The sequence below is a fragment of the Trachemys scripta genome, chromosome 8 (genome assembly GCF_013100865.1).
Source record: "Trachemys scripta elegans isolate TJP31775 chromosome 8, CAS_Tse_1.0, whole genome shotgun sequence".
NCBI classification, from domain to species: domain Eukaryota; kingdom Metazoa; phylum Chordata; order Testudines; family Emydidae; genus Trachemys; species Trachemys scripta.
Window position 1 is genome coordinate 8,899,500 of NC_048305.1, and position 20,297 is coordinate 8,919,796.

General features: G+C 44.3%; 1 protein-coding gene across 4 annotated transcripts; it reads left to right on the forward strand.

Annotated features, from left to right (window-relative positions):
- Positions 1–525: 525 nt before the first annotated feature.
- Positions 526–15,788, forward strand: NME5 (NME/NM23 family member 5). 4 transcript variants are annotated; one of them, XM_034780056.1, is made up of 6 exons: positions 526–671; positions 3,755–3,917; positions 11,379–11,584; positions 11,884–11,984; positions 13,525–13,643; positions 15,582–15,788. In XM_034780056.1, exons 2-6 carry the CDS (start codon positions 3,789–3,791, stop codon positions 15,660–15,662), a joined length of 636 nt encoding a protein of 211 aa, XP_034635947.1. In that variant the 5' UTR covers positions 526–671; positions 3,755–3,788; the 3' UTR covers positions 15,663–15,788. The 4 variants fall into 4 exon arrangements, with proteins under 4 accessions (XP_034635947.1, XP_034635948.1, XP_034635946.1 ...); XM_034780057.1 differs by lacking the exon at positions 526–671 and adding an exon at positions 1,067–1,376; XM_034780055.1 differs by lacking the exon at positions 526–671 and adding an exon at positions 1,404–2,213 and having other exon boundaries at positions 15,545–15,629.
- The last annotated feature ends 4,509 nt before the right edge of the window (positions 15,789–20,297 follow it).

The window sequence follows — 20,297 nt, forward strand, 5'->3', positions numbered from 1 at the left end:
GCCTCAAACCCACAAAACCTCAATCGCCAGAGTGTCTCGGTCTGACTGACCATGGGACATGGCCAGCTGCTCAGTACTTGGCATCCAGGCAGTGGTTAATTTGTAATGAAAGAGGTGCCGGGGCTCAAGCAATTTTTTTACATTCATAACGGATGCAGCACGCCCAGAGGTGCTGGGGCTATGAACTGCCAGGCCTAGAGGTGCCGGGGCGCAGCCCTGACATAAATTAAGCACTGCATCCAGGATGCAACAAGCAGAACTCTCGCAGCTCCCCCCGATGCTTTTCGTAAGAGGCGCCAGGGTTTGTCCCAAATCCGGATTCTGCACGTCCACACGGGGCGGCTGGGAGCTCTGCCCCAGAAAGAGGAGCAGGAGGAAAAAGCAATGCAGAAGCGGAGTGAGGGGCAGGGCCTAGGGAGTGGCTCTCCACCAGCCCTGATGCGTTGCTATGGGAACAACCAGCGCGAGGACGTGTCTGGAGCAGCGGGCGCCGTCGTTCCCCCAGACGCCGGCCCACGCTCCCCGCCAAGTCTGCCCCAGCCCACGGCTCCGAGGTACCGAACGCGCGCTTGGTACGGGCCTCGTGCGACCCCGTAGGGGGCGGCTCCTTCGGCTGCTGCCTCGCGGGTCTCTTAGCAACCGTAGCCGGGGCAGGAGCCGCTGGGCCGAAGGTCGGTGGGGGCCGAGGGCAGCGTGTGGGGTAGTGCGTGGCTCGCTCTACTCCCGGGTTCCCCATGGGCGCTGACCCCCGGGGGGGGCTCACCCACCGGGACTGAGGGTCTGCGGGCTTCCGTACGGGGAGAGGGGCTCGCAGGGCCGGGGTAGCCTGGGAGAGGGCTGGCTACGGGGCCAGGCAGCGACCCCCTGCCCTTCCCCGGGGCACCAGGGGCAGATTCTGCTCCTCTTCCCGTCCAGCGCCGCAGGGGAGCGGGGTGGGGTGGCCCCGTGGATCGGTCTCCCGTGGCAGATCCTGCAGCGCTCCCCAGCAGCGCAGCCCTGTTGTGAGGCTGGATGAGTGAGAGCAAGTCTGGTTTTGTTCCCGTGTCACGCTGATTGGGCGGGGGGGGTCCAATCCGACGTGCCTTGCACACACCCAGATTCCTACCGACTGCACATGGAGCGCTAGGAGCTGCAGGATCGGGCCCCTTGTTTTGCTTCTCTTCCAACGACACCCCGGCGTTAAAGAACAAAATGGTTTAAACTAAGAACCAGCTCTTTTCTGCACGGCTACTGCTGTGGTATCTCACCTGGATGAAGTATTGGCCAGTTAAAATCCATTTTCAGGGAATAAGCCTCTCATTTCTCTCTGGTGGTTTGACACGTCAGCCAGGACAAGTACTTCAGGTGTTTTGGATTGGACCCTAGCACAAGGGCTTGTATGTATTTTTATTTTATGAGCTCATTAATGGCCTGACATAGTTTGATTAGGAAATTATAAGCTTATCTTGAGCCCTTAATTTAAACATAAGAGCATAGTACTGTACAAGTGAGAACGACGTTGAAGTTTAGTTGGGCCGGATCAGAGTAAAAGGGTCCCAGCCTTCTTTCAAGTGAACAGAGCTTTATTGCCTTTGGCTTCAGTGGGCCAATGTGAGTGGCTACGGGTTGCAGGATTGAGCACTTTCTGCAGCCCTGCATCTCCCACAGTTCTGCTAGTCTGGGTGCTCCCCTCCATCCTGCAGTTTCTGAAGGCAATGCAAAGTTGTGACACAGTGTTTGCTGGCCACTCCTCCTTCTCCCACTTACCCAGAGGCACAGAAGTCAAGGGGCAGTTTGTTTTCTCGTAATCTTTTTTTGTCTTTATGATTTTTTTAACCATTTTCAGGCAATAGTGAGCTTTTTTCTTTGTTCCAAACCTTCTGCGTGGTTTAGGATTGGTGCAGCATCAAGGCCACAGCTGTGGGGAGCCCCTGCAGCAGTTCTTCCCTGCTGAGCTCCTCTGCCCCCTTTTAGGCATGGCACAGCAGCTGTGCAAGTACAGGCAAAGCACAAAAGGTGCTCAATATGTGAGGGAGCTTTCCCAGGCTTGGCAGAGGGTATATTATGTCCAGCCGACCCTAGCGCTGCTAGGACACAGGACTCTGAGTCGGACAGGCATGTTGGGGCCCCTACTCCCCCCAAATAGCCATGAGTCCACTGCAAAAGTCACAGAGCAGAACAGGGAGAGGCTCTGAGGAGGAGGAGGACTTTATCCAGATGATGCAGAGGAGGAGGTAAGTCTTGGGGGTCACACAGGACCACACAGTTAAGACTCTTGCAGGGCTACTGGTCCTCTTCCACAAGTCTTGAAATGGGTCTTAAGCGCCTTAGGAAGATAAGCAAGGCTTATAACCAGCCCCTTCCCTCCCAATTAGAGCCAGGGAACTCTGATAATGAGACCCCATCCCCTGCTTGGGGGAGTGGGACACTGAAAGGAAGGACTCAGAAGGAGAAGTTTCTAGAGAGCTCCGGGCTGTGCACAAGGCAAGCTGCAAAAGATCGTGCCCTGATTACAGCCAAGCAGTAATCCTCTTAAAGTAGACCAAACAGCCCAAAAGAACTAAAAAGGGAAAGAAAAGGTACAAAAAATCCAGAAGGTACTGTCCTTTGTCTTGGACTCCTCTACCAAGGAAGGAGAGATTTTCAGGCTTTGAATCTGAGTAGGACTTGTAAAAAATGCAACAACTTTTTTCCCCCCTGTGAAGTTTGAGGCCATGTGCAAAAAGGTTGTGGTCACAATCCAGATCCATCCTGAGCAGATTCCTGAGGATAAGCCTCAAAGCAAATACCTTTCCTCAAAATCTTAACCCAAGGCAGCAATTATCCTGTATTACTCTTTTGAGGATGCGATCAGGGAGGAATAGGAAAAACCTGATGCAGATACCATATTAACAAGCTTACCTTAGGGGCTGCAAGAATCAAAGAATGCTCTTACTGAAGTCTCAGAAGGAATCAAGGCACACTCCACAAGATCTATAGCAGCGATTCTCAACCCACGGGCTGCGTGCAGCCCAATTAGCAGATAGCTGTGGCCCAGCTCAGCTCTGGGCTAAAGGGCTGGCCCGCTTGGGGTGCGGCTGCCCAGTGTAGTGGGGTCTGGGCTACCCAGCTGCCTGGCCCCACAGGGTCAGGGGTCTGGGGCTGCCAGGCAGACCCACGGTCTGGGGCAGCTGCCCAGCCCTGCAAGCTTTGGGGCAGCTGCCCGTCCCCACAGGGTTGGGAGTCTGGGGCAGCCCACTCCGGAGTCTGGGACTGTCGCCCAGCTCCAGGACAGCTGGCCAGCCCCATGTGACGGGGTTCCGGGGTGGGCAGCCAGCTGGCCCCGCACAGGGTCCTGGGTCAGTGTCCAGAGTGCCACTGCCCTGCCACCCAGCCCCTGCGGCCCAGATAACACATCTTGGGCTGCATATGTGGCCCACAATGATAAAGAAGTTGAGAACCACTGATCTATAGCAACTTCATGGGCAAAACGAGCAAGTGCTTCCACTGCCGAGATATGCAGAGCAGACACACGGGCATCAGCTAACACCTGTATCAGACTTTGTCTTCCTCATAATCCTTCTTTGGCAGAAAGGTCTTACAGGCAGTAGCCCCGTAATAGTATTGCTTTCTGAGCAACCTCTGTGGATGTGGGGGATTCCTCTTCTATCTCCTATGTATGAGTAATCTGTCAAATTTTAGAAAGGTAATATAACAGAAGATGCTGGTATGTAATTGCATGTTCAGCTAACAAGAATGTAATGTAAGTATAATAAAACACTGTCTTTTCTGGAAGGGAGAAGCACTGGAAATTTAATCTTGAAGCAAAGATGCAAGCGTTAATGCCTGAGCCTCAGATTTATGTAGAAAGAACTCTGGCCCTCATCAAACCAGATGTAATTGACAAAGAAGAAGAAATAGAAGATATAATTCTCAGATCAGGATTCACCATTGTTCAGGTAATATGCTGTACATAAAACAAGGTTCTGCACACTGTTGGTTTTGATTTGAAGTTTGTTTATGGTCTGATAAGCAAGATGCAAACACCACCAATTTGGTTGACTTAATGTACCGTTTCTACACACATGCACAACATACCTCATTTGAAAGCTTATGTCTACTTTAAGATGAGGTATGATGTGGTGCTGTCACCTGGTACCATTACCACAGAAATGGAGATAAACACTAACATCATCATGTTAAAAAGGCCACTCTGAAATATTTGCATTCATTTGTTAGTCTAATGAATCTATGTATTATTTCAAGACATAAAATTGGATTTCTCTGTTACCTCAAAGCATCATGACAACAATCCAAAGGGTACCACAAAATCTAATACATTTGTACAGGTATGACTGAAATGTAACAGCACTGGGGACATTTCTAGTCAACATCATTATCATTCTCTTGTTCATCATTGTGATCTCTGTCGAGAGGGCGTGGATTATCACAGTCTTCGTTACGTAAGCAAGTACACCGTTCTGTGCTGGGAAGATTGTCCTGAGTACAGACGTCAATGATTGTGCAGCGATCCCTTCTTTTACCGGCACAGATAAGATCTTGTATAAGCTCAGATGCCATTGGGCCCTTGAAGAAGCAGTTCATCATCCACCTATTTCCATCCATATTGCAATGGTGATCCAATATCTTGTTTACCTATGTGTGAAGACATCCAAATCTGTGTTTGCCAAGATGCTCTTTTGACATGTTCTTCAAACTGTCCTCACCTGGTGGGAGTTGGCCAGTTACTTGTCCTTTTTGATGGCTAGATTGAGGTACAAACAACTAATGTCTCTGGGGGTCTCCTTTCCTTTCTTGCTCTGGTCATACAGCACTGCTACCAACTTCCTTGCTGTCCATCACTTTCTCCCAGTTTGACAAGATCTCTGAAGCAGTAAGATCCCTTTGTTTTGACAGTATTAAATACAGATTTTTTTCCCAATACCAAATAGGGATGACCGAGTCACATCCTGCTTATGTGTGAACAGCAAGAAATATGTTGCAGAAATCAGGAGTGAGTGAGTCACAAATTGCATGCACAGGGTATGAAGCAGTGCTTGTCAGTGTGCTGGTAATGGTGCCTGTTTCAATCTACATGTTATCTTTGTGTTCCAGCAAGACCCAAAATATCTGTATCAGGTGACCTAATTACTATGGCTTCTTTGACACCAAGAGATCCAAAAGCCATGTTGGCACATACATCATGCAGAAGCATCCTTGTATCCACTTTCTCTTCAGTACTGTACAAATCTTGAGCTTCTTCACCACGTCTACTAGTGATGGACTTTGCTACTTTGCCATTGAAAAAGGCTCCAGCGAGGAGTGTTTGTGTTGGAGGTGCTCCTACCCTCTCAGTGCATTTTGAACAATATGTTCACAGAGAAGTTTTACAAGTGGCTGCTTGTATGCCACATTTTGAAACTTTTTCCATGGAAGCACAGAGCATCCACCAATCACCTGGTATTTCTTGCATCCAGTCTTAGATCCTGTCCTGGCTCTCTCTCTATGAAGTTTTCACAGAGTTACAGTTGTCATATCTGTCAAAGACTTCAGTTACAGAATCAGCTTTGTCAAATCCTTTTAGGACCTGCCACAGGTATTCAGCAGCCAATTCACTGAATGTGTGGAATTTGTCTCCAGCCATAATTTGTATGAAAACCATGTCATCTCTGATGTACACTGATTTCTTTGTTGCATGCTCTTAGCTCATGGATTTCTTCAGCTTGAGTTTCCAGATGATGCCCTAATTAAGCTTTGTCTGCTCAGAGTTCCATGAGCATACAAGAAGGACATAGACTTAGGTCCTACTGGGTGACTAAGGCTAGGTCTACACTATGGGGGGGGGGGAATCGACCTAAGATACGCAACTTCAGCTACGTGAATAGCGTAGCTGAAGTTGCGTATTTTAGGTCAACTTACCTGGCTGTGAGGACGGCGGCGAGTCGACCGCGGCTGCGCCGCCGTCGACTCCGCTTCTGCCTCTTGCCGCGGTGGATTTCCGGAGTCAACGGCAGAGCGATCAGGGATCGATTTTATCGCGTCTTCACTAGACGCGATAAGTCGATCCCCAATAGATCGATTGCTACCCGCCGATCCGGCGGGTAGTGAAGACGTGCCCTAAGAACGCTTGCCATTGAAACACCATCTCTGCATCTTGCTAAGGACAGGGCTGTGCAGAAAACAATTTCTGGACTGATAGCTGCTGTGATTCTCTCTCCCTTGTTAGAGTTATATTTGGTCTAGGCCATTTCAGCATCAGCGCTGCCTTCTGCTCCCGCCGGTGGGTGCTCGACCCTCCGTCTCCAGCCCCGCTCTGACTCCATCCCTGCCCAAGCCCCTCCCACCTCTGCCCCGCCCCCATTCCAACCCCTTCCCCAAAGTCTCCGCTCCAACTCTGCCCCCTCCCTGCCCCTATTCCGACTCCTCCCCCAAATCCCTGCCCCAGCCCTGCCTCTTCCTTGCCTCCTCCCCTGAGCTCTCCACGTTCCTGCTCCTCCCCCTCCTTCCAAGCACGCTGCCAAACAGCTGTTTGGCGGCGGCAAGGCAGGAAGCACGGGGAGTTAGGCGGAAAAGCGGGGATGCAGTGCACTCGGGAGGAGGCGGAGGAGGAGCTGGGCCCGGGGGGGGAGGGAGCTTGGCTGCCAGTGGGTGCAGAACACCCACTAATTTTTCCCCATGGGTGCTCCAGCCCCAGAGCACCTACGGAGTCGGCACCTATGCATTTCAGCTAATGTTTTGACGCCAGGTTTCTTGACTAGGCTGAAGAGGCTATGTGTCTCATCAGAATCAAGTACACCTCTCACAAATCTCTCAATTTGTTCTTCACCAACATCTGCTATTTTCAGTAGAGAATCTTGTACATCTGTTACATGCAATCTAGTAGATATATTGATAAGCATCTCTGAATGTGATTCAGGGTCAAATGAGTTTTTGTCATATTGTTGATGATATGGTTGGTGAGATCTCTCACATGTTCTTCGTCACTCTACAGTACAGAAGCAAGGACTTCTTTGTGGACTTTGTCTTCACTACTTCTGTTAGGTGACTTCTTTCTCTCTGAGCTTTTGCATATTCATAATAAGAAGTTGTGTATTATCATCTCTAACACCAGGGGTGAAAGTAAGGTGGTACCAGTAAAAGGTAGCCGACAGTTCCGGCCCATACTGCTGACTTTAAAGTGCTGCCGTCACTGCCCCTTTTGTGCCCCCCCGCCATCGGTGGCCCTGATGGCGCAAAAGGGGCAGTGATGACCCAGCAGGGCTGCTGATGGGGGGCGGAAAAGGGGCAGCGACATTAAAATGGCCGCCGATTGTGGCGGGATGGGGGGATGGCAAAAGAAATAGCTGTCCTTGGTCCGCAATTTAAAATGGCATGGGGCTCCGGCTGCTGCTACCGCCCCAGGCCCCTTAAATAGCCGCTGGAGCCCCGGGCAGCGCGGGCCAGGGAGTGCAGATGGACTGGCTGGGTGATGCTGACCCTCCCCAGCCCCGCCCCTTCTGCCCGAGGTCCTGCCCCTTCTGGGGGGCCAGAGTGGCCCCGTACTGGTAAGAGCTCCATTTTACTTTCATCCCTGTTTAACACTAATACTAACCTGTGTATAAGTGTCACTGAATTCAAAAGCTAGTTTCTAGAATATTTCAAAGGCTAGTACTGCATGTACAGGCAATTATAAATGAAAACCTTCTATGAGGCAGACTAGATGCTACATTATATGTACAAAAGTTTACAAATTAAGAAGCATTCCTTTAGGAATTCTCACATATTTATATCTACCCACTATGCAGTACAAATTATGGGCACGCAATCTACTGTTACTGGTGAACAACCTTCAGTGTTAGACTGATCTGGACAGCCAATTTCAACTGAAAAAATAGAAAACTATTATAATCACTTGCGACACTTTGACAATTAAGAATATGCAATGTGAAAACATTTCACGTTAGTATATTGCAAAATGTTGATATTCCCGGTCTTTGCCAAATGCTAAACAGCTGTAACTGATAAACACCACATTAAGGTGTTGAAATTAATTTAAACAGTAAAAACTGTAGTCATAGTCATGTTGTTGTATTTCTAGAACTGTGCAAAAAATGATACTTCCTCATTTTGGGTACTATAGTTTCAGGCTTATGACACCACTTGACAGCTCAACATCATGCTTCATCTAAACATACATAAAATAAGCTTTCAAATGAGGTACATTAAACTCCAAAAATATGGCCCTTTTTGGAGAATTGCCTCACGCCTAAGAAAAGTGATTTAAAAAATAGCATCTTGCTGTTCCATATTTATTGTCTCAGTGGGTTCTATGGGCAATAGCATCCCGAGGTTCCATATTTATTATACCTGGGAGTTCCATATAAAATGGCTTAGTTTACAAGTGGGGATGTTGGAACAATTTTGATGGTGATCATGGAAACTATAGAAACCATGTATGTGGTGTTTGTTATTACTATTTCAAGCCCAGGGGTGCGGCAGTACCCCCCAGCACTCATAGTTCCGGCACCACTGTTTACAAGTCAGAACAAGACTCTTCTAACTACCAGCACTGTAAATAAAACATAATTTCTGAAAATCAATTAGTACTCTATAAATATCAGCAACCACCATCAGCAGAAGGAAAGATTCTGTTAGTACAAATGAGCTGGTAATTCTGCTCAGGGCTGCCGAGAGTAGGTTCGGGCCCCGGTGAAAATTTTTTTTCGGGCCCCCCAGCAAGGGCGGACTGGCTAAACAGGGCCGATGGGGGGGGGGGGGAAGCTGGGGAAGCCGGGCCCTGGGCCCCCTTCCAAACTGCTGGGTCCCAGTAATTTGTACCGGCTTTCCTCCCGTCCAGGGCTGGCTCCAGGCACCAGCCCAGCAAGCAGGTGCTTGGGGCGGCCAAGGGGAAGGGGCGGCACGTCGGGCTGTTCGGCGACAATTCGGTGGTGGGTCCTCTCGGAGGGAAGCACCTGCCCCGAATTCCTGCCGAAGAAGAAAGTGGCGCGATGGAGCTGCTGCCAGAGTGCTGCCGATCGCAATTGCGATCGCGGCTTTTTTTTTTTTTTTTTTTTTTTCCGCCGCTTGGGGCGGCAAAAACCCTGGAGCCGGTCCTGCCCCCCTCTCATCGGCCCTGATTATGCTGCTGCTGCAAGAGGTGGAACAGAATGCAGCTTCCATAGAAACATTGACTCTGCATTACTGGCTGCAGGGAAAACATTGGGTTTGCCAGTAAACTCTGTACCCGTGACTTTGACAACATATAGGGAGCAGACACGTGCAGTGTCAAGCAACAATTTAAACTGAATCACTTTTCTAAGAATACAGCAGAACCTCACCAAGTCTTTTCTGTTGTGTGCATTTGCTAAGTTCATTGCAATTCATTGATTTGCAATGGATTTCCCAGTCACTGCGGTTTTTAAACTCTCTCATTCTAGAACAGAAGTGAATTAACCCTGTCACTTCAAGAAGGAAGCAGAGGCACCACCTTCCCTTGCAGCCCCAGGAGCAGCTCTGATGTGAACCAGGAGCATTCTGAGCCGCGTTTATCTCTTTACTGCCACAACTGCCAACCACCTGGCCACCTGCTGCATTGCAGGGGAGAGAGGAGAGAGTAGCTCTGGCTCCTCCATTGCCCGCTTCCCTGCCAGGCCATTGGAGGCTCAGTGGGAGCTAGATAGAAGATCAACTGGCTGTGGCTGAGTCTAGGGAAATGTCTAGCAGAGGATGTTCCAGGAGCTGTGGGGAGGGAGTTAAAAGAGTTGGCAGTGCCACTTCTATGCCAGCAGGAACTCCCAGTAGCAGACCGATAGGATGCATTTGCTCCTTTTTCACTGCAGAAGAAGTAAAGTGGAGCAAAGATGTACCCCAAAGTGTGAATTGTGGTCTCTTGACCTCTGAATCAATCTGTGCAGCTCTCGGGCTGTAAAGGTTGGGTTTCGCTGGTTTAAAGTAATTACTGTTCATTGGATTTTAGGAACTGGCCACTAGATGTCACCATTATACAGCTGTATTGAATTATTTTGTCTTTTAGAGGTGGCAGTTCAGAAACCTAAGTGGAGCAAGTTGAGCTGCTCAGAAACAGCCTGCTAGACAAGTAAACCCTTTTATTCCGCTCAGTTGAAATGTTCCTTCTCAGCCTATTAAATTCCAGCTACTAAAATAGTAGGTGTCAAGTATAGTATATTTGTGCTATGAAATTATATATGAACCTTTAATGGAGTGAGGACTAGAAAACTTTCCTTTCTTTTATTTTTTTTCAAAATTATAATTTTCTGTATCACTTTTAGTATATCAGCAAAGTTTCCCCCCACCACCACCCTCCAAACATATTTTATTTGCTTTACATGTAATGCACAAATTTCACAAAGATAAAATCTGAGACCTGGTAACGTACAGTGCTTAAAGCGTTCTGTGAGATGCCCAGTGACCACAACATTAAAGTCAATAGTAACTGAAGGTGCTCCGTATGTCAGAGGGTTGGACTCAAAGAGCACAAATTTTCCTTTAATTTCTTTTGCTTGCTTTCTTTAGTGAATGTTGTATGCTTGCTCATTCCCCACTAATAATCTGCCACTGATCATCCCACCCACTGATAATTGCCTTAATCCTTGCTATCTGCAAGCTAGTTAGTTATTCTGGAGACTATACAAATATATATACTTTGAATGAAAAATAGAACAGTTCTATAGGTAGTGGTTTAGGATAAAGAGAAGATTGCATAAAAGTGCAAAATAGTACTGGTGAGCTGAATAATTAAACCACAGACCACTGATAATACATTCAGTTACTTGTATATAGTCTAATTAGAATAATGCATTAGATCAAACATCAATTTAAAAAATGCCATAGTATGTTTATGGTTAGAAAATTGACTAAAATGACATCTTCTTACTCAGACGACCTGCTCTTGCGTATATTCTGATTTGTGTCTGCTTAATTTACTGACAAAAAGTAAGTTTTTACTACTCTTTACTCTTGTAAGCACTGCAGAACCAATACAGCTCTGGGAGAGTGAGCTGGATTATTTGCCCAGTTGTACGTTAACAGAAATTGACACTTCAATTTGCGGAATATTTGTTACTACTTGACACAGAAATATAACTGGTCTTTCAGAGCCCAGTTGAGCTTGCAGGGTTGGCGGTCAGAAAAAAATGTTGTACTTGTATGTAGCTGAGATTTTGTGTAGAAGCTACTACGACAGAAACATGAGATCCCACAATACCATTTTGTCACATTTCAGCATGTTTTAAAGAAGACATAATGGCTGCTGATGAATAGCTTAATGTAGGAAATTGGGGAGTTGTAATTCATTACAAGTGCTGGAAAATATAAATTCTGCAATATAGCATTTTTACGTAAATCTTGGTGGTGTTCATCCATGAATAATATAGTATATGCTTAAAATAGAAGCTTACTTTTTCCTTTTCTTTGTTTTCTAGAAACGAAAGCTCCAACTAAGCCCAGAGCAATGCAGCAACTTTTATGCAGATCAATATGGCAAAATGTTTTTTCCTAATTTAACAGCATATATGAGTTCTGGGCCTTTAGTTGCTATGGTTCTTGCCAGACATAATGCTATCGCTTACTGGAAAGAGTTGATTGGACCATCAAATAGCATAAGAGCTAAGGAAACACACCCTGACAGGTAACTTACTGAAGAATAGATTTAGGGTCAAATCCTGACCTCATTGAAGTCAAGGGGTGCTTTGCCATTCACTTCACTAGGGTGAGGATTTCACCCTTACTGTATAAAATTAATAAAGGTTTGGGCCAACCTTTTTCATTTTCAAATTATGGCACAAAAAAGAAGCAAAAGATTTTGTTAACTGGAAAGATTTTGTTAATTGGACCTCACTTATTGTATTTATTGCAATCTGAATGAGAATGTAAATACTGGAAGGGATTTGAAATAGCCATCCAAACACTTCTCTCTGTTGCTTTTAGTTTAAGAGCAATCTATGGGACAGATGATCTGAGGAATGCAGTTCATGGCAGTATCCGATTTTCCTCAGCAGAAAGAGAAATTCGATTCATGTTTCCTGAAGGTACAGAGTTATCATTTATTTGTCTGTAAACTGCAAGTTGTCTTTAGGAGCGCATGGCTCCTGCCCTATTCCTACCTGTCTGTAGCCAAACATTCAGTATAGAACCTAGGCTCATAAAGGGGGTTTGAAAAATGTTTTAGAACAGTTTGGTCCCGTTTTCATTGACTAACTAAACTATGACTGAGGTGCTATGCCATGTGGAGCAGAAAATAGCAAAATCTGTTTGACAAACCACCCAAATCACAGTGGTTGGGAATTAATTTCCCTTCTGCCTCACAGAGACTGCAGGGATAGCTCAATGGTTTGAGCATTGGCCTGCTAAACCCAGGGTTGTGAGTTCAATCCTTGAGGGGGCCACTTGGGGATCTGGGGCAAAATCAGTACTTGGTCCTGCTAGTGAAGGCAGGGGGCTGGACTTGATGACCTTTCAAGGTCCCTTCCAGTTCTAGGAGATGGGATATCTCCAAAAAAAAATGCCCCTCTATGGCATTGGAATTGGGGCAGGCAAATTCAGGGAATGGGAAGAACCATGGAACTACTTCATTTCAGCATGTTTCACTGGGAGCAGAGTGGCTTTCCAAGTGAAAATCTGCCCCGGAGTTACTGTTGATCTGATATGGTTGAATTCCCTCTTCTGAGACTGGGGTACGGGGATTCATGCTCATCTACTGGTGGAGGGTCACATGGCAGTACAGTTCAGGAGCCAAGTTCCAACTGGCGTGGACAAAGGCACCTGTGAGCTTTGAGGGACAGAGCCCTTTGCTTGTTCCATAGGTTGAGGAGAAAGATGACACAATCCTCAAAGGAGTGATTCTAATGAAAATCTATGATTAGATATTCATGGAGTTTCCTGTCCACTACACCAGAAGATCAAATAGGAATACCATGTGGTCCTGAGTTTAAAACCATGTTAGTTGAAACAATGTTTAAACAGAATTCAAACCACTTGAAATCCTGTCTCAAAGCCTGTTGCAGGTCTTTCTTTAGTATGAATGTTAGTCTCTCTTTTCCCCTGGAGATCATGCATTTTCCCCTCTTCAGAATCTCATGTAAACCATTCTACATCCTGTCCCTTGCCCCACAATAAAAATGCAATATCTGATGTAGGTCCTTCAGGGTGACGAGAACCAGCTCCACAGCAGTAATGGGGCACTGAAGAAGTAGCCCCCAATGGACTCTCCTTTGTCCAATAAATATCCAGTGAAGTGGGTGGGTCCTCAATTAGTCTTATTTCTTCCTCTCCCCCAATCAACTAAAGGGTGCTTTTCCCCCCCCCCCCGGACCAACCACCGCCAGTGTACCATCACCCAAGATACAATATCCAGGAGCTCCATCCCTCTTAGAATTGCTTTGGGGGCAACACACTGCAGTAGTTCTGTGTCATGGTGTATGTCTTGCGGAGAAGCCATACAAAGGGTTAAGTATTATCAATTACAAGGAAAATATAACCACGGTTATAAACCTTTGAAGGAAAGTAATTTTTTAACATTATAAGCAACTTGCTTTGCAATAATTCAACTCACATGGCTATTCTTTCCAGTGATTATTGAGCCAATTCCAGTTGGACAAGCTGCTAAGGATTACCTGAACCTCTATGTCAATCCTACACTACTAGCTGGGCTCACCGAGCTTTGTAAGCAGAAACCAGCGGATCCATTGGTATGTACTCTGTCATACACACGTCTTACCTCATGTTATGTTTGCTTTATGGTGAGGTTCATGGTTCCTTATAATATTTCGAGGAAAGCTGCTTTGCCTCTTTTTTTGGTAGAAACCAAGGGCCAGCTAAGGTACACGGATGTCAAATATCTGCCTCTCTACCTAGTTTAGCTGGGAGAAACCAGGTACCAGTGGGCATGAGTGAGATTAAATGCTTTGTGACAGTTTGCTAATACAGAGAATATGCAGTGAAGCTTTGGCAGCCTTTTAGAAATAAATAATTAAATATATGCAAGCTCCCTCAAAAGAGATTTCTGTGTTTTAACTTCTGCTATATGTGCTACAATTAGTAATATCCAATTCACTGCTTATCTTAGGTAGGGACTCTCTTGGTCATGTGATCACGTTCACCCTCGTTAACATAAACTTTGACCCCTGAGCAGTTCTCCAATGAAACCATCTACAGGTGTCCAACAGTTTTCTTATGATCCCTTTCCAGTAATCTATATTGCTGCAATGAATTCGGTATAAAGGCCCAAGTCACTGACTAAACCTCTTGACCTTCTGTCTTCATTAGTCCCCTTAAATAAGCATCTTATCCAAAGCCCATTGAAGTGAATAGAAAGACTCTCATGTGACTGCATGAATTTTGGTCCAGGACATAAAATCTTTAATTTTCTCCCAAATTGAAAAATTTAGGAGTCTTCCTTGCCCCTTAACTATGCTAATTTTTACTCCTACATCATCTTGTTTGTACATCTGCAATCACTGTTCTCTTTGCCTTGACTCTCCCTCTGCTGAAATACTTGTTGTTTTAATCATGTCTCTAAAATACAGTAACCTATAACCTCTGCCTCCCAACTGCACCGCTTTCTGTCACTCCGTATGAATTCAACTGTTTTGTGTTTAGATCTGCTCAGTGCCTTAGTCCCTTTGCTTCTTCAGTTTTGATCTTCCCTGTAACCTGCTAGGATTATTTTATTTAGTCTACCTGTCTGTAACCCTTGACAAAGCATTGTGTTCATATCTGATACTAATCCCTGCTTCCATTTCCCTTCTACTACTCTATCAATTCTCCTCTCACTTCACAGTACTGTAAGCAGTTTACCAATACTTAACACTTGACATCCACTAATTAGTGTTCAACAGCCCTATGAAGTATGCAAGTATGTGTGATAAACTCCATTTTACAAATGGAGAAATCAAGGCAGAGAGGTTAAGTAGTTTGCCTAAGGCCAGAGTGAGTCATTAGCAAATGGAATTAGAACTCAGGCATTCCTGCCTCTCACATCTGTGCTTAGATACCATTACAGTTTGCTAGAAAATGTACAGGATGTGCTGCGTTTTCAAAAAGTACCAGAACATCACATTTGTTGACTTCTCTACAGCTCCATTTCCTGCCTGTAAGGGTTACTGTAAGATACTCAAACATGATTGCAGTGTAGAAAGTTGTGACACTGACTTTGTATGAAGGGCTCAACGTGTTGAAGTAGCTGGCAGTGTTGATAGAACTGACATAATTAATAATACTTTTCTGTGAGCGTTTGAGTGCATATTCTATTTTAAAAATAGAATCCTCATACTTATTGTTTGTATTGAGGTAGGGCTAAAATGCCCCTGTACAAACACTTATATAGAGAGATTCCCTGACATGAAAAGTCTTAAATTCATTTTAAGCAGCTCAAGACTGAAGCGCAATATGTAGTATGAACAGATTAAAAAGGCAAACTTGGTAACTAGAGTTTATGGCTTACTATAAACTGGGATGTACAGTTCTGCATACTTTAATAGTGTCTCAAACAAAGGGTGTGTTTAGTAGCGTCTGTATCAAAATAGTGCCCTTAATAAAAAGGGTCTGTTTTTATGGGAGTGAAATGTTTTTTAATGTTTTCTTTATATAGTTATAGAAGTGACATTGAAGATCTTTTCATCCTGTAGATTTGGTTTGCTGATTGGTTGATAGAACATAATCCCAATAAACCTAGGCTACAGCAGCGGATAACCGTGGAAGAACCTTAAGGATGAAAGTCCAATGGAGATTTTGTCAAACACTATCAAATCAGATGCTTATTAGTATCATTTTAAGTGTATCCTTTGAATTTGTAATGAATATTACATGAAATAAATGTTAGTGTTATAACCAACTATAAATTAACTAGTAATCATTGGATAAGCTGAACTAGTAATTATTTGTTTTAGGATCTATTCCCGTTAAATTAATAAATATAGAATCACATGCTGCAACTTATTGTGCTGGGTGATAAAAGACATCATACTTTTAGTGACATTTTCCCTCTCTGCCTTGGTTTAACCTACCCATAGAGAACCAAGTTCTTATTTACACCATCGTACATCCAAAGTAATTCAGTTGTTTCCAATGAGTGACTCAAGGGGCTGTTTCCAAAAGACACTTTTGACCTGTACTTTGTGAAATCAGGCCTTGCTTACAGCATCTACTTATACCTCAACATAATGTTAAGTGACTAAATACGCTCCAAGAACCATGTGTGCATGCCTGCAATTTTAGCACAGAGGTTCGATCAGCAATGACAAGTGGCAAAATTACTTTGAAATAATATGATTCATTTGTGTCTGAGTTTCTAGCCAAGATACTCTTTGGAGGAAAGAAGTTCAAGGCAGATTTCAGTAACTGGCAGCTAGTGGCAGAGCAGCTACGAATCAAAATCCCAAGATTTCTAATTAAAAGCCACAGGCAGGTGTATTTCTGATAGAGATCCATAGTTTACTCCATCTCCAATTTTTGTTTCAGCATGTTCTAGTAGGAAGAAGTGTTAAAATTTAATCTTACCCTTAGTGAGAAAGTTCTTGAATTGCTTTACCTTAGTTATGTTAAAGATATACCTTGAGTACTGATTTTTCCATATTATCTCTATTTTTACAGTAAAATTTTAATTTATTCTACAGATAGGGAGTTTTACCAAGAATGGGATATGAACCGCACTGTTGAAAATGTGACAGGCTGATTCGCCTCTTCTACTGCCTTTTCTCAAGGAAGGAAGCTGATTTAGAATATTGTAGCCTTTTCCTTTAGGCTTTCTATACAAGCACTCAGTCAGTTAATCGTTTGCCTGGCTAGCATGCATTGAACACAACAGTTCTGAAACTTTTTTGCAATCCTGCTATGCTTCATCCATACCAGCCAGATGAGCAATGTTACATACTGCTTTAGTGCTCCCATGGCAGGAGGGGGCTTTTATTGAATAAGAAATAAGTTGTCCACATTCACAGAATATTGCATCAAGATAAGATGCGCTCCTGTTAGGTATTTTCTTCTATCTACTGGAGTAGCAAGATTAATTTTCAAATATCTGAACTTTGATATGTTGTGGACATACTAGAACAGTGTGACTATTTAACACAATCCAGTTGTTGTTGTTCTCCCCTCCTTTCACTGGAGAATATTACAGTAATTCCAACTAAAAGCTTTCAAAACCCACAAGTCAGGCCGAAAAAATTATGAGAGGGGCTTAAATAAATAATACTTAAAAAAAATAATAAATGTTGTGGGTGCTTTTTACTTGTCTTTTGAGTCTTTAGGAGGTCACATTTTCAAGCTTTTCTCTACCATGGGGAGCTAGAAATTAACCCTTTTTTTTTTTTTTTTTTAATGAAAGCGGAGTTTCTCCCATAATCCCATGACCCCAGGATCTGGGACTTTAAGAAGAAAACCAAATATCATGAGAGTTGACAATACCAGTATAAGTTGATTTTTTTTCTCGTTTCTTAGTGTAGCCACAAAACTGACAAATCAGTAATTCACATAGCTCTATATAGGAGTCCTACTCTTTAAGGTTTGAAGCAGCTGATGGTGCTAATTTAAAGGCTAAAATAGAGGCGTTGTCTGGGAAAATCCAGACGTATGGTAACCCTACAAAGAAGTAGTTACTATTTCTTCCCGTGGATGGCTCACTGTCACATTGTATGCTGTCCCTTTAAGGGCAGGGCTGGGTCCAGCACATGCGAGTTCCAAGTACCAGCCTCTTAAAGACTGATTTTCTGGAAATTGTAGTCCTTGGAAGGTCATGTGACTGTAGACTGGAAGTGAGGCCTGCTTGGAGAAAATGTCAGGCTATAGAAAAGAGCTGCCTCTGGCTCAGAATAGTGAGAAACTCAGAAAGAGTAGGGAGAACCTGGAAAACTCTAAGGTGGCCCAAGGTCGAAGATTGGGAGAAGGCCTAGAAGACTTAAAAGGAAGGTGTCCTAGCATGTGGCCCTGGGAAACAGTGCAGTTTGGAGTTTGAGGACAGACATCTGACCACGGTTTTCAGGTTCCAAGGCTGGATTCTGGAGTAATGGAAGGGCCCAAGCTCTCCACAGTGCCACCTAATGATGCAAAAATCTCTACAACCAAGGGGGCAGGATGTGGACAAGAAGTTGGAATCTTAGGAGGTAAGATATTGGTACTCCTTGGAGAGTTGAGAAGATGGACAGACCTTCAAAGGAGGGCTGTGATCCAGCAAGAGACAGGTTTGAAGGACTGTGCTGTTTCATTTGGATTTTGACTTAGATATTTATTTGCGCCAGATTCTGATTGGTTTGGTGGGCGGGGTAAGCACCAAATCACCAACTCACTGAAGCCCAGCTACCCAAAGGTGAGAAGAAGCCAAGGCATGACTATGACCTGACATTGGAAAGGTGAACCAATCCTGGCACATACCCCATGTAGGGTCTGGTGGGTACTTATATCTTTCTTTACCATCTCAAAATCGATACACTACCTGTTTAGATTTATTTCTCTACCCACATGCAGGAATACAGCTCATGAAGCCTATATCTATAAAATAAGGAGTTTAACCTCTTACATTTAGACCTATTTTTCAACAAAAATTAAACTGTATCATCCTCCTGCAAGAAATCCAATCTGTTTCCTACCACATGCCATAAAGACTATTCTTGGAACTGCAGATCCAGCAAGATTGGAGTGCATGGCTGCTCATCAGTCCACCTTGGCTGATAGTGATTTCTTATCTTTAAGAATAGCCTATGTAAACTGCAGTGAGCCTTGAACATACCCTCTAAGATGGCAGCAACTTCAAGCAAAGCCCCTTCCCCTCTTGCTTTTATATCAACCAGTTTAGGAGGCAGAGATCACAGCCTTCTGAGTGAACGAAGTTCCACAGATGGAGTCATTACTCAAATGCTTATGACTTTACTTCAGCATCTGTGAGGAAAGGAGAGACTTAGATGGGTATTTGCTAACCCATATTTCTCCCCTAAGACTAGAGGAGAAATTTAATTCTTGGGACCATTTAGTAGCACCTTCTTCCCCCCAATAAAGTAGTTACTAATCTTGCACACCCTCTAGGGACTAGAGGCCTAAGCAAGTCATCACATTGTTAATGAACTGATTAAACCGACTGATATGACAGGAGCAGAGTAAGCAAACCAAATTACTTTTCAGTCTTACATTTGAACAGCTGATCCTATCTAGAGGCAGACACAGGAGGTTTTATTGAACTTGCTTAACCAGAGCAGTCAGGTTAAGATAAGTCATCTCACTCTGGAGCATAAACTGCAGTTTTCCATGGCCATTCGCAGCAATCTAGTGTCCTCTGGAAATTCCAAGCCCTTGAATCTCCACTTCCTCTGAGCTTTCTATTGTAAAACACGAGCAGAAAACATGTTGGGTTTTTTCTTTTGGGGAAAACAAAAACAAACCCAAACTCTTGGCACATCCTAAAGCAGAAGCAAAATGCAAAACACATTTTTATTGTTTTTCCTTTGTAGTTCACTTTTAGGTGACATGTCCAAGGTTACACAGTAAGTGGCAACGCTGGCAACAGAAGCTCCATCTCATCTACTAACTCATTAAAGTGAAGGCTTGAATGACAAGGACAATAAGAGCAGGGGGAAATTAACCACAAAGGTTTTTCCTTTTTATGCCATTTTCCATTACTTGCTATGTTGTGTTTTAATAAAATGCACTTGGCTCTCAAACCAAGGTAGCAATGTGATTTGTAAAGACTGGAGCATAGCAGGAAATAGGTAGTTGATTAGATTTAAAGGTTAGTGCACTTCTCTGTTTCAGCAAGGCCCACCATTGCCTCGGGTAGCCCAGAAAGCTCTCAATTCTGGAGATCCATTCACTGCGGGCTTGGTGTGTCAGCAACATGATTGATATGTAGTCTCCTAGAGAGGATGCCTGCCAAATTCTTGTGTTATTACCTCCTGCTCTCAGCTCAGGGGAGAGCCTTTTGTTGGTCTTCCCAATCAGAGGTGAGGCATTGTTACAGACAAATGGGCAAATGACATTCTAATGATAACACTGAAGGACCAAGAATTCTCTTCAGTTTTACTTCACAGGCGTGTTTCACAGCTGAAGCGAGATGATGCTATTGTATGAAATAGTTTGCATGACCTGTTAGAAAGATATGTTTACATAGTCTTGTCCTGTGTTCTATTTCCCTCCTCAAATTATCTTAAAATGTGTAAAAAGAACAGGAGTACTTGTGGTACTCCTGTTCTTTTTGCGGATACAGACCGGATACAGACTAACACGGCTGCTACTCTGAAACTTAAAATGTGTGGCAGAACTAGCGATGGAGAAAACTAGTTTACTCATCCTTAGTTTAGTGTGTGACGCTACTCTGAAACCTGACAGTAAAAATGGGGAAGACTTTTATTCTCTCTCTC